This window comes from Struthio camelus, chromosome 15, assembly GCF_040807025.1.
Source record: "Struthio camelus isolate bStrCam1 chromosome 15, bStrCam1.hap1, whole genome shotgun sequence".
Classification (NCBI taxonomy): Eukaryota; Metazoa; Chordata; class Aves; order Struthioniformes; family Struthionidae; genus Struthio; species Struthio camelus.
The window spans coordinates 7,451,024-7,465,692 of NC_090956.1; the positions used below are offsets into that span (position 1 = coordinate 7,451,024).

At 52.7% G+C, this 14,669-nt stretch overlaps 1 protein-coding gene across 1 annotated transcript in view; it reads left to right on the forward strand.

Moving 5' to 3' along the window:
• Positions 1–14,439, forward strand: part of ADAP1 (ArfGAP with dual PH domains 1) — an 80,984-nt gene extending 66,545 nt beyond the window's left edge. The window contains exons 7-11 of the mRNA XM_068908444.1: positions 5,297–5,380; positions 7,306–7,368; positions 9,464–9,535; positions 9,973–10,201; positions 11,008–14,439. Coding sequence (XP_068764545.1) covers positions 5,297–5,380; positions 7,306–7,368; positions 9,464–9,535; positions 9,973–10,201; positions 11,008–11,036 — 477 coding nt within the window. The 3' untranslated portion in view covers positions 11,037–14,439. The remainder of the gene's footprint in view (positions 1–5,296; positions 5,381–7,305; positions 7,369–9,463; positions 9,536–9,972; positions 10,202–11,007) is intronic.
• The last annotated feature ends 230 nt before the right edge of the window (positions 14,440–14,669 follow it).

Here is a 14,669-nt window from a genome sequence, read left to right on the forward strand (position 1 = left end):
TTCCTTGATTTGAAGATGAGCAAAGCTGATTTCTCATCTGCAGTCGCTCGTGTTGTGAGGGAGACCTGGAGAAAGCCTTTTGTGCTGGCAGGCTTGTGCTATAGAGAGTTTAAATGCAGTTCAGTTTAAAGGCTAGGTCAGATACTCTTGCTGGGAAGAAATTAAGTGTTTCGGGCTGAGTTAGTTAGTGGCATTGCTTGTTTTTGTAAGCTCAGCTTGTTTTCAGAAATGTTTATTTCACACACACACACACACACACACAGACAATCCATATGTATAATATACCTATGATGACTGTGTGCAGTTGAGTATAGATATGTAAAGGAAGTCTCCTTCTTAGTATTTGTATATAAAAAGAAAGCAGTGATCATCACTTAAAACAAGGCAGGTCTTGCCCCTCGGCAGGGAGGCAGCCCAGCTCGACTGTTCCTGTGCACCTCCCGGTTGCATTGCACACAGCAGTTTATTCGTAGGGCTGCATCTCTTCGGCCTCGTGCCCCGGCTCAGCCTGTGCAGCCTCCTCCCCTTGCACCAGGGCCTCGGTCATCGGGGAGCACAGCGCACTGCTGACTCCCGGTGAGCTCCTCCGGCAGGGCTCCTCCCGAATTTGCCCTTCCCTCCATTCTCTCTGAGCAGCGTGGGGTGCAAGTCGCCTACCGCGGAGCAGGCACCCCTTGTCGCCAGGTGCTGGTTTAACACAGCAAAGTATTGCTCAGGTTGCTGTCGGTTACCTCCTTGGCCACAATTTAAATTGAAAAAGGGGAAGAAGCTCTCTTTCCTGCGAAGGATGTGTCCTGCTGTCATGCCTGTTTATGGTTCAGTGAGCTCCAAGGAGCCGCTCAGCCCAGCTGCGCGCAGAAACGTCCTTCGCCCTGGGCCAAAAGATGGATGTGGGAAAACCCAGGCCAGGAGTAGCGTCAGGAGTTCACTGTCACGTACTTTTGGTTTTAAAATGATGACCTCTCTGCCAGTGGCCCTTGTGGAACTGCAGTTTGTGAAGTTCAGCTCGTTCCTCTAGGGAAGATTTACTGGCCTGAACTCACGGTCTCACGGGTCAAACCCCACGGACGTCGGCGGAGTCGCTCTGCCTTCGCGGCAGCGACAGGAAGATCTCTGATGTCACCCAGTAACTTGTAAGCTGAACTTCTTTAGACTTCCCAAAATTGCTCTGTCCATTAGGTTGAGTGAGGGGTGAGAGAAGTTCATGCACCCAGGGTAAGCTGTCACCCTTAGAACCTGGAGACTCGCGTGGGATCTGCCGCTGCTGTGGCTCCCTCCCGTACTCCCCCAGAAGTCCCACCACGTCCTCTCCTAACGCCCTTGGGCACACATGGCGAGCGCTGCCTCCCCTGAGAGGGAACACTGCTAGCCCAGTTTCGGCCCTCAGCTCTGTTACCTGGGGTTTGATCCCTCCCAGCGTAGCCCCGTCACGGCTTGGCTGGCCTCCCACCACGGTGGGACTTAGGGTTTCCTTCTGATGAAGAGCTCAGCACCACTTCAGCATGCTGGGTGCTATCTCCCACTTGATTCCTTTGCCGCAAAACCAGATGCACCCTGGCGCTTTCACTACGTAGCTATCTAGTAAGAGCAGGAGCCTGGAGGTACCCTGCAAGCCGAGCGTCAGGTTCTGACCGTTTTAAAGGATGTCATGTAGCCCATGTTTCAGTCCCTTCTTTGCATGCTTCCCTATCAGCAGATATCCCTATCTTTCGCAGCAGCCTAGGGTGGACCTAAAGCTCCCCTGGTAGCTGGAGATCTGCTTGGCAGGCCTGGTATGGTGGGGACACCATAGGACCTCTGTCCCCTGTCCATGGTCACAGACCACATGAAGCGCAGCTCTTTGGTTTCAGTGGGCTGGGCCTTGGCCATCCCGGCCTGCAGCTGCAGGAGTTCACCCTGAAATTAGAGCAAAAATACATGCCACCTGCCTTCAGTTATCTTTGCCTACCCTGCTGATGCTGTGGAAACGGTGAAAACCTTTGGAGAGAGAGGCCTTTTACTGGCCCCAAGTCTCTATCTGGGCAGTTGGGAGATGGTGATACACAACCAGGGCCTTTTGTCCACTGAAAGTGTATATAGAAATAACCTAAAATGCAGATTTAAAGTAACTAAGTTAAGCTGTTTGCAAGATGACCGGCCCCTCCTGTGCATGGCTGGGAGGAGAGGAGAGCAGTGCGGTTTGAAGGAGATGGGTCTTAGGAGCTGTGCCACTGCTCCCTGCAGTGCAGCAGGAGCAGTGCTCTTAGGAGCTGTGCTGGCACTGCTCCCTGCAGTGCAGCAGCCGGACTGGAAGCTGTGGAAGTGAGTCTCCCACTGCTCCGAGTTCCTGTCTGGGACTGAAGCTCCCTCTACAGGACTTCTCCTTCAAGCTACCACAGGAGCAGCATGGAAAGCTGCCACCCCTGCTTGTATTACCGTTGCCCCTAGTATCCTCAGGTGCCGGCTGGCTCGCCAAGAAAGGCCACCCTTTAGGGTGCGAACCAAGATCTTTGCATCTTCTCCAGGCATGCTAGCAAAAACCTCCTCCCCAGGGCTCCTCCTTTCCTGAGTGACACCAGGAGCTTTCCGCAAGGGAAGAGGTGGCATGAGGGACCTATCAGCAGCAGGAAGAGTAATACCTGCGGGGTCCATTGCTTGAGCTCCAGGGATTTTTGAACAGTCTGGAGTCAGCAGGTACAGTGAGAAGTTGCATTTTTATCTGGGGTTGTTAGTCTGCGACTGGCATTGCTGCAATGTGGGTGGCTCCGGTTCGAGCCGGGGGCTGGAGGGGTGGCGTAGTCAGGCATGTGGCGTGGGAGCCTGCAGTGGCACTTAGATTAGGAGGAAGTTGAGAGCCTAGAAGAGCCATTTGCAAAGGAGCAGGCGGTGCTTCATTTTCTCTGCTCACTCTGAGACATAGAGCAGTGAAAGGATTCCCTGCTAATGAGAAGTTATCTGCCTGTCTAAAAACACTGAGCAGTTTTATGCTATTTTAATACATCAGCTATAATCTTCTCACTGCATCTGCGGTATTGTTCGTAATTAGACGTGCAGGAAATTCAATACGTTTTTAGCAGTCGAGCCTTCTGGGGTTATATACGCAGGTTTAGGTTTGTGGAAAGTAAGTTGGTGGTGCCCCTTCCCTCCAGCAATGGGATTAATATTCTGAGATACGATCAGCTATCTGGAGTCGATGACGGTTTCATCTCCTGCTTCGCTGCAGGGTGAACCCTCTCCCACGTTGTGATCAAGGAGGCAACCCTCACGCAAGAAGTTGTACATCAACAGTATCGCCCTCCCTTTGGTGAAGTTTATGTGAAATATAAACATTTTAACATTGCAGCTTGTTTTGCATAACCTCCAGCATGTTTTGGTCATCATTAAGTTCAGAGCCCAGTTCCTCCTGCTGATCCTCTTTCTGCTGCTGTCTGGGGTCTGCTTAGCTGCTGCAGGTAGAGAAGCAAGTGGTAAGTCAAACCTCAGACAAATAGGTCAGCGGTTCCCGAAACATGCGTTTGTTTATGTCCTATTATGTTTTTTTTTCCTTCGGCTTGTGATAGATTAACAAGCCAAAGCAAAGCATCTGACCTTTTAGATGATGTATATTTGCCCCATTAGACCATTTTTGAGGAATCTGAAATTCAGCTCTGTAAAACTGAGATCTCCAAAATTATGCAGCTAGCTGCTTTTTTTCAATCATTTTAAAACAAACAAAAATTGAAGTCTTACTGGAGGCTGACTTCTACTTTGATATGGTCTTTCCTATGCTACAGCAGCCTCGACCAGAAGAGTTGGAAGTGTTTATTTTAGGATCAAGTCTGGCTCATTGACTGTGTCCCTGATGTGTGAAGTATGATGCTTCGCATGTATTAATAACAGCCGGATAGTTCAGTGCTGGTCTCCTCGCAGCTGAGCACCCAGGTGCAGACAGCTGTTGCAGCTCTTCTTCCAAAATGCCTTTAATTTGCCCGTACCTTTCGAATGTAAGACAGTATTTGAAAGTGCCCTGTGCGGATCACTTACTGAAAGTTAATATGACATTTCTCAGTGAAACCTTCAAAAACATGTCCAGCGCAGCGCAAGCTCTGTGATTCCCACCAAAGGCGAATCAAAGGATGAGTTTTAAACAAACAAGTAAATCACCACTATTTTGGGAGGAGGGGGGGATCACAACCTGAGAGAGATCCTTGCCAAGGAAAGGAAGAAGTGCCAGAGCATCTGTGAAATTCAGCTGGGACTTCAGTATCGCTATCGATTTTCCACAGAACACTCTCGGATATGCAGTGTAAAGCCCAAGATAGAGATGCTTGGTCCCTCTTTTAGCAAAACATTGAAATATGTCAGTAAGGCCTCAGCGTCTGAGCAGGAATTGGGTGTTGAAGCGTTCATCTTGCCCCCTGCCTGCAGTCGGTTTTCCCTTGCCGGAGGGACTGGGTGGCCAGGATCCACTGGGCGAGTAGAGCAGGCTGCGGAGGTTTCGGACGCTTTTCCCTGGTCGCCTCGCTCCCTCCCACAACCTGTATTTACCGGCAGGTCGTGCTGCCTCCTCTGGTTCAGTTTCCGCCCCCCATGTAATCTGGGGCGAGACTGCAGGTGTGATGATGAAGTTGGGGGGCATTAAAGTTGGATACTGCTGGTGCTAAAAGGCCCTGCGCTGTCGCACCGGTGTTTCCCGTGTCCTGACCTGGGCTAAGCAGTTGATGCTGCTGGTTCCCCCTGGGGACAGTTGAAGTAAATGCTGTTTTGGGGAGGCTTCGCAAGAGTCATCTGCCTGCAGGGCTCGACACATGCCCAGCGCCTTCGTTATCAGCACCAGACCCCCGGCTCTCCAGCTGGTCGCCGCTGGGTTTTGGCTGGGAAGCAGAGTGCAAGCACTTCGTTCTTTGCAAATAAAAACAGCATTAAAAAATTAGCATCAACATCAACGTGGAGTCAGATGTGAGAGACGAACTGGTTTTCGAATGCTGATTTGATGCCATTTTTCCCCATTTGGAGACGTGCCGAAGTCCTTCCCTCTCCTGGGTGTCGGCTGGGGTCTGCTGAGCTCAGAGGGCGTCTCGAAGCGCAGGAGGGTGGTGGGACGTTCGGTGCTGCCCCTCGGGGGAGACCCACGGCGAGCACAGCGGCTCAGCGCGCGGTGCGGGCGCTCCTCCTCCGCGGCAGCGGGGAGCCCCCGGGGTTAGTTTGAGAGCTGCCGCTAAGCTGGGCTCTGTCGCTTGGGACAAAGTGACGGGAAAGATGACATGTAGCAGGATCACGTTATTTTGTTACGTGCGGACTGTACGTTACTCACTCTGCTTTTCTTTCTCGTTACCAGGAAATTGTGGATTGGTTCAATGCCATTCGGGCAGCGCGTTTTCATTACTTACAAGTGGCGTTCCCTGGAGCCAGTGATGCTGATGTGAGTTTTCCGCGCTTTTTCTTTTCCTACTCGTTTTTAGCATCTTGTTAACAAGCTGGAAAGCTCAAAGGGGGCTCCGTTCGTCAGCATCTGCCTTATAATCGCTGTGCTGAAATTACTGCGGTGGGATGTAGAGCCTGCGTGCAGCACCTGTTAACAACGTGCAGCCTTGGGAACACTGTGTGCGTGTGTGTGTGTGTGGGCACGTGCATGCACATGTGCTAAAACTCAAAATTAAGAGTCGTGCATGTGAGTCATTCCACTGTTGTCACCCATACAGTGCCAGCAGCCATACGTGTCTTTGAAAAAGATAGTTGCTGTAATATTGCAAGTTGTGCTGCTGCGGCTTCCCGGGATGCTGGGTATGGAGGAGCTGCTCGCGCGCCCCAGAGGGAGAGCAAGGGGAAGAGGAAGAAGAAAGGTCCCACAGCTGGTATCCAGTCTCCCGCGTGAAAGACTTCAGACCGTTTTATACAAAAAGTTTTAGTATTTGCCAGTTTTGCAAACTAGGCAAATACTAAAAAACGTAACAAGAGCCTCATTAGCCCACCGTAGCAATACAGTCCCTGGGCGGTGTGTTGTTCCCTTGATCGTTTTTCGCCTCTCTCCATAGCCTTTAACGTTATTAAAATTGGTTGGCTCATCTGCACAGAATTGCCAGGAAAACCCACAGGCCTAAAATAGTCGGTATTTTGTCCAGCACTTAATGGTAGAGCAGGTAGATTTGTTCACCCACTTGTGCTGGTGGGAGATGAGCGGTTGATGTTTTTATTTATCTTCCCCTTCTCTTTGATTTTTATATGGGGGAAATAGAGGCGTGTGACATTTAGCAAGGTTTAATTTATGACCTTGACAAATCCAATGACCCCTCAAAGTGTTCAGGGACCCATCTGCAGCGCGGAGCTGGGGTGAATGTCCCCCAGACGCGGCACAGCCGGTGCGCCGCCGAGCAAGCCGGGGGCGCCCGAAGGCGTCCGCGCGGGAGGCCGAGCCGCTCGCCGCCTGCCAGCGGAGACGCGGATACCGCGGCTTGTTACAAAGCAGCTCTGTGATTCTTTGGGCTGTTGTATTTTGGGACGTTTTTTTCCATGCAAACACGTATCTGCTTGATCAGAGCTTTCTGTTGGACAGAATTACATGTTGCAGGAGTTTGATTTTGAAAGCCAAGCCATTAATAACTTGTTTAAATAAAAGGCAGGAGGCAGGGGAGGGGGAGGCAGAGGAGTGTTTCATCAGACCTGTCAGCTCCGCTTGTTGGTGAGGCTCCCTCGTCGCTTTTCAAGAGACTTTCAAAGGCATCTGCAAAGATCTCACAGCTACTGGCTTGTCTTCACTAAGCAGCGTTAAAAATATCCCAGGCATTGGTACTTATTGTCAGGAATATCTCCAGGAAGGGGGAGTTCACAGGCATCATGTGTTAATGGTGTTTTAAAGGCAAATGGCACATGAGGGCTGGTGTAAGGTAGCGGGAGAAGTGCCGGTGCCAGGAAGGCCCCTGACGTGGCGGGGAGCGGGTCCCCGAAACCTTCTCGGGCAGGATCCTGCAGGTTTTTTTCCCAGCCCCTACCTGAGGCAAATTGCCCGCCAGGCAATCGAGGCTCAGTTCCTCAGGAATTTGGGGCAGATTTGTTGCCAGAGCAGACGGGTGAAGCAGGATCTGGCGCAGGGGCTCTCTCAGGGCCCCTCTTTGCTGTTTAGCTGCTGCAGAGATGCTTCGTGTTTCTTCATCTGCCTGTTTGCTGTAGGCACTTTAAAGTGTGACAGCAGCATTTAACCGAGGTCAATCGCATGGTCTGGGGCCCTGGGAGCTGCGGTGGGTCCGTTCCTCCCACCAGCTCCCTTCCGACTGCCCACAGCCACCCGGATTGCGTGTGCGTGTCTCCATCTAACGCTGCACTCTTTCCTTTCCTGGTCGGTTGCTCCAGCTGGTGCCAAAGCTTTCCAGAAACTACCTGAAGGAGGGGTACATGGAGAAGACGGGGCCAAAGGTAGGATACAAAACATTTCTGCAGTCCCTCTGAAACGTACCGAGGATGCACTGCTGGGACCAGTTCCCCCTCTCTGGAGAGGCAAAGCCTTAAGGCCCCAGATGCGTTCAGGCAGGAGTCTTTCGAGCTTGCCCCTTCCCCACCTGCGCTCCCAACCCTGCGGCCGAGGTCTGATGCCTGTGCCGGTCTGTCTGTCGTGCTGCAGAGGGAAACGTTGAGGTCTTTCTGCCCTGGGCTGCATGAGCGAAGACCTGCGTGAGCCGCAGAGCGGTTCCCGAAGCCCTGCACGGGGTGTCACCGCCCGAGCGGGTGACAGCTCTGCTCTTTGGGCACCGTAACGAGAAGACGAGGGAAGCCAGCTGGGGGGAGACGTGGGGCTTGTGTTTCGGTCAGGTCTGGGCCCTGGTGGCAGGGGCTGTGCTTGCCGTCCCTCCCTGGAAGCTGGTAACCTGCCTCTTCCCAGCCGACGGCCCCGAAGCGCCGGGCTGCAGACGGGGGGCATGGCAGTGATCGCCTTCCCATCTATACCCGGAGGCGCTCTCGGGCTCTTTGTGTTAGCAGCAATGTTTGCCAGGTCCGGGCTACTGATTTTTCACTTTGCAGTAAGCACAGCGGCCTGAGCCGTACGTGGATGCCAGCTTGGTGTAATTCCTTATCTTGATAAAGTCCGGTGATACAAACCTAGGTCGTGTTTATCCTGGCAGCGTCCTTGTAACGAGAGGGGAGGGTTGTATCTCTCCATCGCGAAGGCGGCACCGCTGCTGAGCGCGGACAGAAGCGGCCCAGCGAGCTAGGCGATGATGTACGTGACGCAGCTCTGCGAGGTTTGCGTCTCCTGGCCGGCTGGTTCCCTCCCAGCTGCTCTCTGCTACCGCCTGCCTTCACGTTCAGCCAGCAGCTCCTAATATGGGTTCAGTCTGGGGATTTTTCTTCTCTTTGTTTTTTTTAAAGCTGAATTCATCATTTCAGACTCCGGAAAACGTTTCTAACAATGCCAGAGTCAGTTCCTAAATTGACTTTTAAATTCTTTTCCCCTTTCGAAAGGGAGAGGGGGGAAGGGAGAGGGAATTCGGTCATAGTTCAAAGAGGCTCATTTTGGAAGTCCAGGCCAGACAAAACTGTTTTGTGTCCTGCTGGAGCCCGTTTGGTGAGCAGTCCTTTTAGGGCAGGCCTGATTTGCACTAGCGAGACATGCTGCCACAGCCAGAAGGCTGCAGAAAATTGCGTCCCCCGCACCAACGGGAGCGGACTGCAGCCATCCGCCTGCTTGCTCCCGCAGCGTCTGGCCCCCGCGAGCCGCTGGGCCCTGCGAGGCGCAGCCCCCCCTTCCACATCAGAAGAGCTCCAGTCCGCGTTTCGGCCGGAGAGCCGCGCCGAGGCTGCAGGCGGCGTTTGGGCAGGCCGCTCGCAGGGGTCGCCCCTCGCCCCCCGATGCTGCCGAGCGTCAGCGCAGCCGGGGCAGCGCTTTGCGAAGCCCCCGACCTCGCCCCCGTCCGTGCTGCGGCTCCGGTTTCACCCCAGGCTCGGGTGCAGCCAGCCCAGGAGCTCGGCCCGGTTGAGGTGTGAGCTTTGGGGGCTCCAGTGTCTGGTTCCGTATCAGGAACTTGGGGGTACGCTGCAGAGCTCGCCCTGGAAACGGCCTTTCCCCTGGTGCTTGTGCACCTTCACGTGTGTAAGGGGTGTTGCTTTTTTTTCGGCTGCTTTGCGCGCGTAGAAATAACCGTGTGCCTAAAGCTGTGAAACTGGGGGTGTTCCTGAGGCAGAGACGTGAGGCAACAGTAAGTGGGGGTGAGGCACAAGCCAATATTTTCAGTTTGTAGGTGAACATAAAGAAACTCTAAAGCATTTTGCAGATAAACCTCCCCTATTCCCCTGGTCACTGGCAGCTACTGCAAGTCCAGTTCGTTCTGCCGTCCCGGACCTGCTTGTGCTGGCTCGGGTGGGCGCAGAAACCGTCTTCTGTGAATCCCCCCAGCCCATCGGGGCCCCCAGAGCGGCTTGAAACAAGCCCACTGCCCTGATACTCCTGCGTCATGTCTAGTGAGAAATGAGCTGCTTGTCTTTGGTGTGTGATTTATCACTTCTTGCCTCTTAGCAAACGGAAGGATTCAAGAAGCGATGGTTCACCATGGACGACCGGAGGCTCATGTACTTCAAAGATCCCCTGGTAAGAGAAGGGTGCCTGGGCTGTCGGCAGGAAATAACCTGCAGTAAAGCTCAGTCTGATCGGAGAGCCGAGAGGCTCTGACTGTTAGGCTGGATCTACCAGGGGTCGGTGTGTAGTAACCTAGTGCAGTTATTTGCCAGAAGCGTGTTGGAAACCCCACGCACTGGCTGCAGCTTTTTCTGTGGCTGGATTTTGAATTCCAGGATGTTGGGGCTGGAGGGGATCCCACATCTCGGTGGGCCTGACGGCCGGATTTATGTGGAGCCAGAACTGGGCTCTGGGAGATCGCTGGCATTTGTGGTGTCCGGCCCTGGGAGAAGGGCTCCCGCTCTGCGTTTTGCTGCTCCTGCTTCTGGTGCAGACGCCAGCTCGCAGGGTGAGCCGTGTTCGAGCTCCCCTTTGCGAGCGCTCCTGCCTCACTATGTGCTGTCTTGCAGGATGCCTTCGCTAGGGGGGAAGTGTTTATCGGGAGCAAGGAGAACAGCTACAAGGTCCTGGAAGGGCTCCCACCATCCACACAGGGGAATCACTGGCAGCACGGGATAACCATCGTCACCCCGGACAGGAAATTCCTCTTCGCCTGTGAGACGGAGGAAGACCAGCTGGAATGGATTACAACCTTTCAGAAAGTTATAAGCAGGCCGATGCTGCCTCAGGAATATGCAGGTGTGTTTTCTCACAAGGCCTGGAGAACAAACTTGTCTCCCATTTATTTCCCGTTAGAGAACAGGATGAACGGAAAGGGTGATCACGGGTGGAACAACTTCTGCTTCTCTCTAAAATTCAGTCCAAATGGAGAAGCCCTTCCCCGACCCAGGGATGATGCAAAGCCTGCCCAAACAGACAGGGGTCCACACATGGAAGAGGGGGAGGGTGTCTTGCTGCATCCCCCTTAACATGAAGGGTTCATGTGCATGCAGTGCCTGGGGTGATGTCCACGGTGCTCAGTTATGAAGAGCTGCAGCAGGCCAAGGACATGGAGAAGAAATGTGCCCTCTCATGCTAGCAAGGTCTTGCTAGTCCAGGAGGGGCCCTTGGCGTGGAGGTGGTATTGAAGAGGGTTTATCAGGCTTTAGTGAGGCTTAGCCCCATCAAAGGGCATCCGCTTTGCTCAGGGTTCGTGCTTTACCAGTCCATCCTGCCACAAGTTCACTGCTGAGCAGCATTTCCACTGCGCGACTGGGGTGTAGACAGTTGAGCTCAGCAGGGCCCGGGCTCTTTGTGGGCGAGTACAAATCGCGGCAGTGGTGTCACGACTTGCTGCGGATAATCCCAAACGGGTAATGGCAGCGAAAGGTATTCGCTGGCATGGGCTTTGTGTGCGTTCGCAGTTGTACATGAGCAGGCCTGGTGCACAGGAGTCCTGGCTAACGTCCCTCCGCAGGGTGGCTTTGTGCGAGTCTGTTGAGTGCCTAACAGGAGTTGTCTTGGTCCTTGTTTTAACTTTGTTTTCTTTATGGTCTTTGTTTCAGTGGAAGCCCACTTCAAGCATAAACCTTAGTTGGGACTGGGCAGACCTGAGGAATGAGCTTCTGTTTACAACACAACGTGGTTTTATTTGAAATGCTAAAAATAATTAATAATAATAATAATAACAATAATAATACTTCCCTTTCCCCTCGTCATTGACTTGATCATGTTGGAAGGACAAGAAGGACAGCTGCGAAATGTCAGAGAAGATGCTGGTCGATAGCAAAAGTCATTTCTCTGGCTGTGCTGTGTTTCCAGCAGTGCCCAGGCTCCTCCACAGGCCTCATTTCCATGTGCAGCCGTTTTGTGTATCCCTCCGCAGTAGGTAATTCCCGCAGAGACCGCACGTGCTGCCAGGGTTGGCAGCTCTCGGTGACGTGCCACCAGACTGGCCCGCGGGCCTATGCTACCTGCAGTAACACAGACAGTCCCAAGCGCAGTGCGAAACGAGTTTTAGACCACACTTCCCAGGACGATGGAGACTGTGTCAGTGGCCCGTCTCAGGCACAGCGCTTTCTCTGGAAACCTGCTCCTTGACTGGTGCAAAACTAAAAGGGTTAACTGTTTGGAGGAAAGGAGAACATGCCTTTTTCTTCTCTCCTGTCTGAACACCCTTTCTGAAGCATTTCAGCAGCTGATTGGTTGGATGGTGAGTGGGGTTTAGAAACCTGCTTTTTCTCCTCTGCAATCTTTTGTTAATGTAGATTAGGGATGGATATAATCTGGTTCAGCTTTTGGATCTGAACTTTCCAGAGCTCTCAGCTGCCTGGGCTGCTGGCAGGGGGAAGAGGCAGCACTGACCTGGACTTGGACCTCCTCGGACGCTCTGACTCTTCCTTTAGGTTAGGCTGGTTCAGTCCATGCGGTAGCTGCTCTCAGGTGAGCTGACGTCTGTGGTTTGGCCAGGTTTTCGCTGGCGATCCCACAGTCCCAGCTCTCCACTAGTGTTTTCTCATGGGAATTGCTGAGACTGTGACATCCTAATGGGATACAGAGCATGAACCTAAAACCACAAAGGAAATAAATGTCATCTTCAAATGTAGGGAACAACAGCTGTAAACCAGAGGGGGAGTTTGCAGGTGACTGAGATGTGTCAGAAGGCAGCGTTTTGTGGTCTGCTGGCCCACGTGGTTCAGACCCCTCAAAAAGCAAGGAAGTGTAGCATCTTAGAGCAGCTTCAAACAAGGATCCTGAGAGGAAGTTTGCCTCCATGTCCTCCTTGTGGACAATATTTTCTGTGCAGTGCCCCAGCCACTTATATCTTTTTGTCCAAGTTGATGGCAAAGCGATGTGTTCTTCTGCCTTTGCAAAATGGGCAAAGGGAAATGGTCTTAACAGCCTAGCGTTCTCATGGCATTTCTTTAGACATAGACGGGTTGAACTGAGCGAGGTGCTAGCTAAGAAGCAACGGGCTGTACATGTGAGCGGTCCCAGCCAGGTGTCTTTACAGTTTGCCATAGGAGCACATGGACTCGAAGAACTTTGCACGTGCACCTCGTAGGAAGCTCAGACAAAAATGGAATAGTTTGGCTTACATGGTCTCATGATGTGTAAATGTTGCTAAATGACTGATGCTCCAGATGTTATAGAGGTAAATTATAAATAAATTACTTTTTAATGTAGGTGAACGTCACACCACGTAAGTGATGGTAATGTTATATATAGGCTAGTTTCAAACAGGATTTGATTTAAAAATAGCAGAAATTTGTGTCGTTGGCCTCACTATCTGCTTACCAAAGTGCACATCCAAGAAGTGCCCATTACCAACAGAGAAGCGTTACCTCTGACGAATCCCGGACTCCGCTCAGCAGATTCATCTGGCTGGCACGTAGAGGGAGAGGCAGGCCTGTCTGGGTGAGCAGGACAACGTACAGAGCTTGTCCGCTATCCCCTGCCCCAAGAGGGAACGGGAATATTCAGCACTTGCCTGGAAGTGAGCCACAAGCTTAACAAAAAAAAAAAAAAAAAAAAAAACCCGAAGCTGTTGGCAGGCTCTCAACTACGCATGCCCAGGGTGCCCTGGCAGTACTTTCTGCAGTGGCCATGGAGAGACAAGCGTGACAGCCAGGAGGATGGAGCAGTGCTCTGAGCGCAGCCATGCTGGGAGGAACCGCAGACACAGGGGTGTGCTGTGAAGCCAGTACATCTTGCACAGCCAGTGTCATTGGAGCTGGACCTGCAGAGCCTCGGAGCGGGCGTTTCTGCCCTTTCACTGCCACATTGAGCAGTGATCCCCAGGTTGGTGCTGTGTTGTTGGCCTCAGTTGCTGGTCCCAGTGTGATGCCCGGGTGCTGCTTACGTGCTGCTACGAGGGCAGTGGAGCTGCACTTGGCTTCTTGCAGGCTGGTTCCCTGCAGCGCAACTGCTCTTGGATCGTGCCAAGAGCTGTGCTGGACCTTGGGAACAGCATCCTGGAGCCCGAGAAGAGAGAAACTTGCTGTGCCTAGAAGAGGAAGAGCTCAAAAGCCCGCGGTGGCAGCTGAAAGGCACTTGTGGCTGAGTTAGGGTGAAGACAAATGAAGGGACGAGCGCCCTGAGAAGGGCTGATCTGGCTTGGCATGCTCTGAGCAAGCCTTTAGCCCCCATCATGCCTCCCCTTGGGTGCCACAGGCCCAGCACGGAGGAGGGGAGCCTGGTGGCCACCAGCTGCATGGAAGTGCCTGGAGAAAGGGCCTTGGTTGGAAGCTTTGCTGAGCCTGCTCCCAGCAACTCTCCCAGAGCCTGTCCAGCAGCGATGCTGCCCTGAATCACACCATGGCGAAGGCTCAGACACCCAAGGTGGGTTAAAGCAGTTTTTTTTACACCTTGCCCTTCCCTGTTCCCAGGTGTAAGAATAGGAAAATTGGGTGGTTGGCCCTGGATGGATGGCAGAGCCTTCCCTCAGCTGCAGGGTGACCCCCCCCCCCCCCCCCCCCCCCCCCCCCCGTGCTCACAGTGGTAAACCCAAGCGACCAGCTGTTTGGGGCAGTGGGTAATGTGGAGCCTTGGCTGGGCAGTCCCGGCGCAGCTGCCTGGGGTGCTGTCTCCAAGCAGGAGAGGGCTTCCGTGCAGGGGGAGCAGGCTTGAAGGCCAGGTGCTGCTGCCCACCAAAGGGCATCATACCAAGTTACCTGGCATGACATGGTCATTATCCCAGCCAAAGGGCAAGGATCACTGTGGGGTATTTTGTAGCCATTTTGCATTGTCACATTGATTGAAAAGCTGGATTGTCTGAGTGGGATGCGGCAAAGCCCCAGCTTGGGTTGTGGGATTGGAGCTTCAGGTTCACTTATGCCAACAGGCCCTGTAAAACCGTTTCCACACCCCCTCCAGTGGTCACATCTCTTTCACCACCTTCTACCTATGATATCTTGCTTCTACAAAAACTGGTTGTTGCACTTTTTCAATAATTCTCTTAATTTTTTTTTCCTGGTTTTTTTTTGGGGGGTGGGGGAGGGGAAAAAAAGCTGCTCAAAGTGACATTTCAACAATGTTTTGACCACTGGAATTCCTGCAGTCAGAGGAAGTTGTGAATGAGGACGTTCTTGGCCCATCAGTCCAGGAACTGTACAGAACATGCTGAATTTTTATCTGAAAAAAGAAAAAAAACAACTGTGTCCAATTAGTAACAGAACATTGAACTGTCCGACGCATTTCTTAAGTTGGTGTTTGTAAACGAAAAGCC